Raw genomic sequence first — 5,992 nt, 5'->3', positions numbered from 1 at the left:
CGGCTCGCTCTCACATCGGCCACGCCTACGCAATAACGCGTTCTGTGATTGGCTGCCGGAAGTGCAGTCTTCACTGTCCGGAAGGTCGCAAATCGCAGTTACGATGAATCGCAAATTAGTTTTAATTAGTTTTAAAACATAGTTTAACGGCAACATAGTTTTCCAACGTGAAATAAATGAATACGCTCTCAAATGTGCCGTCCGAGGCAGAGTCTGTTCGCCACGTTCGGCACACGTGATAGCTCGCTGCTCTCTGATTGGTTGAATCGTTTTTTGGACATAGCTCGGTAACTACTTCTCCGATTAATATGAAACCTTGAAAAGGCACATCCTCGGGTCCCCAGCAATATACCTGGCAAGTTTCAAGTATATCGGACCCGTGGTTGTCGAGAAACAGCGGTCACAGACATACAGACATACAAACATACAAACATACAAACATACACACAGAGATTACTGGAATTATAGATAGATGTCATTGCTTATTAATGTTTATTCTATTAAAGGTTGTTGTGGTTAAATGGTTAGGGAGGCTCCGGATAACAGGAGACCGGAAACGGGATAGTGAACCGGAAGAAGAAAAGGCGAAGTCCTGGAGAAGCGGCCATCTTCTTCTTCCTGGCCCAGCTCCGATGCGAGCGGTGTCGATATTGATTAGCGTGGGGAACGCTGAGTTTGAAAAGCCCGTCTGGCGAGAGGAGTTACCTGCGCGGGGTGATTGCCTGTTACGTGTCAGGTTGCCGTGGCTTCCTGGAAGGAACCAAGCGTCCGGCACTGTTAGCCTCGACGCCTCCGAGGGCGTGTACGGGTCGCACCTTGGGCCTCGCGTGCTTTGCGAGCAGCGCTTTGCTTTGCCCGCTTTGCTTTGCAAGGAGGTGTGCGCTGCAGCAGCTGTTCCCGGTACGCGACGTGCACGTTTGGAGCACGTCAGCCAGGGGTCCGTTCAACCACCCGTGTGCGGAGAAGTCGACCTTCACCTTGGTCTGGAGGGGCCCAGAGACATTGTGAGGGACAATGACTATTGAGGGGTCGTGAGTGGGGAAAGGGGGGAAATATATGAGATGGCCATCTTAGTAACATTGTTGATGGATTGTTGATTGTTGGTTGATGGATTGAGAATATATTATTAATTAATCCGGATCCTTGGTGTGGGGTTGCTTATTGACCTGAATGGTTTGTGTCTTTCATATTGATTGCATTACGAAAGCGTATAGATCATATATCTTTCTGGCGGGGTCCTCCCACGGTCCAGGGGTCACCAAGACCAGGTAGTTACCGGGAGGACCACGTAACAGTTGGTATCAGGTTCTTGTGGTCAAATGCTGTCTGGTTTTCGCCAAACATGTCTTCTGGTACTGTGGCCAAATAGCTCTATCTTTGACTCATCTGTCCAGAGCACATTGTTCCAGAAGTGCTGGTCTTTGCCTAGGTGTTCATTCGCAAACTTTAGTCTTGCCCTGATGTTCTTTCTGGACAGCAAAGGTTTCCTCCTGGCACACCTCCCATGTAGATCAAATTTGTGCAGCCTCTTTCTAATGGTAGACTCGTGCACTTTGACATCAAATGTGGCAAGAGCTACCTGTAGGTCCATTGATGACATTCTGTGATTCTTAGAGACTTCTTTCAGCATCTTGCGGTCTGCTCTCGGGCTGAACTTGCTGGGGCGGCCTGGCCTGAACAAGTTGGCAGTTGTTTGGAATCTTCTCCACTTGTAGATGATCTTCCGGACAGTCGAATGATTGATTTCAAATTATTGTTTGGAGATCTTTTTAAATCCCTGCCCAGACTCGTAGGCATCTATAACCTTCTTTCTGAAGGCCTCAGAGAGCTCTTTTGATCAAGGCATGGTGACGCTGCACACTTCAACAACAAAGAGCAAACCAAACTAAATGTCTGGGGTTTAAATAAGACAGGTTCCTCCAAGATCCTCTCTAACGATGTTCTAATCATTTGCACCTGAGCTGGTGCACCTGATTCTAATTTTAGGTATTTGAAGTAGTGATAAATGTAGGGGTGTACTTACTTTTTCCACATGCGAAATTTGCATTTATGTTTATTTAAATTATACAATGGACTACAAAATGTAAATGTTTCATGATATTTGTTATATTTTATCACCTTTATCTATCCATATTGTTGAGATGAAGATCAAATAGCTGTATGTTGAAATATGTTGGAAAAAGTCAAAACTTTACATGGGGTGTACTTACTTTCTCACATGACTGTATCTAGGTAAATCTTCAATCAATCTGATTGTATGCCTACACTACATGACTTGGAACTCCTTTCAGGTTTTATTTCATACCCTCTAAAGTGGTATATTGCCACAATTAGAAGAACTGTGATGAAAAGCATGTTGATATCTGGCCAGCATAATTAGGCCAATGACCACTCTGATGTTGTGACCTCCACCTACCACTGATCAGCGCAGTGTTAAGGCAAGGTTAAGTTAACATAGGGTGTTTGAGGGTTATTGATGGAAACGCATGTAATTTCACAAAGTGTTATTTTAAAATGTTTATTATTGTGGTCGTCTTATTATTGGTGACTAGGCCTACTCTTTCTCATTCCAGAGTAACAGTTGTGGTAGAAGTGGACATAAGCCATCATGGCTTATGCTCCATGTCCTCACCAACCTGCCCCCGACCTGTGGTGAGATATGCCTCCAGATACTCGATCAGATGGTGGCCACGAAGCACTTCTTGTTCTCGACTGACAGTTATCATCCGGGATCTATCAAAGCCCAGGAGAGACTGAGGCGTCGCAGCTCGGAGAAGATCATTCTGGCTGGAACAGCGACCAGGAAGCCATACGACTTCAAGATGTTCCTTGCATATGATGACAATAAGAAGCAGCTCTGCCAGCTCCTGCTGCGGGTATGGAGTGGTCAACAGGTAACTTCAAGGCTGGAGAGAACTGAGATGGCAGTGCTGATCGTGGAGGGGAGAGCTCATCAGTTTGTTTCAATGAATGGTGAGGTAAGTTGAACCCCAGATTTTTATTAATATGATTACAGTATATCAATTATATATCGGGCCGATTTCACTCTTTCAATTTGCTACCTCTAATTTCAAGTTCAATGTCCCTTTGTGTTTCAGGTCGAGATTCGTGAGCTTCCCACTATCTACAGCAACCAGGAAGAGACTGATACGAGAGTAGTATTGTACCTCCACCACGCTGCTGCTCTTGGTTACAAGAACGCTGTGGTCAGAACCCCTGACACAGATATCTTCGTGATTCTTCTCTACCACGCTCATGCCATCAAGCTGACTGTGTACCTGGATACGGGATCAGGGAAACATCGACAACTAGTCAACCTCTCCGAGCTCGCGGAATCTCTGGGAGAAGACTACTGTGCCACGCTTCTTGGGTACTATGTGTTCAGCAGAGAGGACTGCACCAGTGCCTTCAAAGGGAAAGGGAAGGTGGGGCCCCTGAAAAAGCTAGAGAAGAACCCCAGGTTTCATAAGGCGTTCCGGCAACTCGGGAATAACTGGATCATAAACCCTCTGGTACTGAAGCAGTTGGAACAATTCACCTGCCTGATGTACGGCCAAAGTCGTGATTCTTCAGTGGATGTTGTCCGAGCCAAGCTGCTCCGCAAGATGGTAGGCGTGAACGAGAAACTCACTTCCAAGTCTTAGGTCGACCTGGCTCGCCTTCCTCCCTGCCAGTCCGCTTTGAAGCCGCATGTCCAGCGTGTGAATCACCGCGTCTGCTTGTACAAACGAGCTGACATACCCATTTTGGAAAAGCCTAAACCCTACGATCAGGGGCAGGGATGGGTGAGGACTGACGAAGGAGTGTTGGAACCGTTGTGGTCATGTGGCCCGGTGCTACCAACGTCACTGGTTGATCTCCTGGACACTATTGATCATGAAGAGGAAGAGGATGATGATGAGGCAGAGGGAGAAGAGGACGAATTTGACTTTGACAGTTTTGATGGAAGCGATGATGAGTGAAGCATGTGATAGTGGAGAACACTGAAATTTCGGTTGAGATAGAGCGTCAATTCAAATTTTTGATAATTCTGGCACTCTTAATTTCCATGTTAACATGCCAAGGACACATGTGGTCATTTCAAGACTGGTCTAATAATGATCGTTGACCCTCAAAACGTAGGTCTAGACACCTTATTTGTTCAGTTATCTGTAATATTGGCGGCGATATGGTAAAAAATAGATTTTTCGGTAATGGCGGCACTAATTTACATATTTTACATGCCAAGGACACTTGTGGTCACTTCAAGATTGGTCTTATAATGATCTTTGACCCTCAAAATATGGGTCTAGACACCTTGTTTTTTCAGTTATCTGTAATATTGGCAGAGATATGGTGAATAACAGATTTATCCATAATGGCGGCTTAATTTGCATAAAAATGGCACGTGGGACATCCGGACAACTTTTTAACATAGCAAATCGTTTTCTACACATTTTTCCCGATATAAAAACGCCCATTAGAAATTGATTTCCAGCGGTGCACGCTAACCCCCTCTACCAACTAGACTAATAAGATGTCGGCCTATGATCGAGGGACTACTTAATTTCAATTGAATTCTTGATTGTGAACACTGTAGAACACCAATCAGGACACGAACCTGCAGTTTAACAGTACGTTGGCTCTCAATTTGGCAAATTGTACGGAATCTCTTTGCGAGTGTGCATGCTCACAGAGGAGTGAGATCATTCGCAGACAGACTAAAAAAAACATAATCTCACTGCTCTCCGCACATGCGCAATCGGGACAAATTCAAAGCCGAAGTACTGCGAAACTACAGTTTCGTTTTCAGATTCATTCGTGTTCTACATGTAACATTCAGTTGAAGTTAAGTTGTTCCTCCATCATAAATTAACATTTGTAGACAGACAATGTGAACCAATTGTTCGAGCCGCGTACATTTTACACCATTTTATGTCATCTCTGCAATCAAATTTACAGCTGGCGCTCTCCAGGTAGTGGCATATCAAGATCAGACAAAATGGCGGCTCTTAGGAACAACTGATCATGCTCGGAAACGCAAAGCAAGAGACAAGACCCCTATGCCTTTTTTCTCAAGACTATGACGGACAAGGTGTTCCATGGACCCCTTAGTATCCAAAAGGTGTTAAAAATGTCGTTGTGCATAACAAAGTTTGTTGTTAAACAAAAACCTGTTTTTATCAAACACCAATTTTAAAATAGAAACTGGATGTTCATGTTGTGTATATGGCGGTGCTCAGTAAAGACTACTAATGCAGTGTATGAACAATACACCTCGATGATGCACAGGTTGAAAGGTTGCACACCTGTCTTAGATAAATTACAGTATACTTCTGATATAAAATAACAGTCGTCTTTAAAAGTTGTACACCTGATATAACACTAAATTCACACTGTTAAACGTCAAGGCATTTAATTAAAAGTCTCCATTTGAAACAGTGCTCTCCTACACCTCAACGGACAGCAATTACCTGATAGCCTCATGACGTCATATTTGTGTGAAATTACTGCTGCAGTGGGTAATGTCTGCATCCCCAGCCAATTAAAATGTACACGAGACTAGATTGTCGCAATTAATTGTTCCAAAGATAGTGTTTTCTACTGGAGTTTAATTTTGTTCATGCAGATAGTAATTAACTAATATTACAATTACATATACAAGGAAGTGTAACGCGGGAAGACGCCATACAGTCCACGCATGTTTGTGCCAAATCAACACCACTTTTTGTATAATAAGTCGAGGCTCATATAAGAGCTAACACATAGAACGTATTATAAAGGGAGCGGGAAACAAAAGGGGGAGAGAGGGAAGCACAACAACAGTAGAAAACAGGGTCATATGGAGATCTGTGGAAGGGAGAGGGCTGGGGCGGGGTGCATGGGATAAACAAGATGGACACTACAAGGACTTTCGGGAAAGAAAATGGAATTTGAAGGAGGTGGATTCGGGGTGTTTTAACGGGGGTAGAAAAGATTAAGGTTTTGGATGGGGGTGGTGGTGGCCATCTGT

At 44.2% G+C, this 5,992-nt stretch overlaps 1 protein-coding gene across 1 annotated transcript; it reads left to right on the top strand.

Moving 5' to 3' along the window:
- Positions 1-5,198, top strand: LOC137431039 (uncharacterized). The gene is made up of 2 exons (XM_068121908.2): positions 1-2,978; positions 3,099-5,198. Exons 1-2 carry the CDS (start codon positions 2,616-2,618, stop codon positions 3,642-3,644), a joined length of 909 nt encoding a protein of 302 aa, XP_067978009.1. The 5' UTR covers positions 1-2,615; the 3' UTR covers positions 3,645-5,198.
- The last annotated feature ends 794 nt before the right edge of the window (positions 5,199-5,992 follow it).

Source organism: Myxine glutinosa, chromosome 7 (assembly GCF_964187855.1).
Source record: "Myxine glutinosa chromosome 7, kmMyxGlut1.1, whole genome shotgun sequence".
Classification (NCBI taxonomy): Eukaryota; Metazoa; Chordata; class Myxini; order Myxiniformes; family Myxinidae; genus Myxine; species Myxine glutinosa.
Note: the sequence above shows the minus strand (reverse complement) of the source record. Positions and strands in the feature narration are given on the sequence as shown.

Coding starts and splice junctions, on each gene's coding strand:
- LOC137431039 (XM_068121908.2), top strand. CDS start 2,616: ATGCTCCATGTCCTCACCAACCTGCCCCCGACCTGTGGTGAGATATGC. Junction 2,979..3,098: donor TTGTTTCAATGAATGGTGAG/GTAAGTTGAACC, acceptor TTTGTGTTTCAG/GTCGAGATTCGTGAGCTTCC.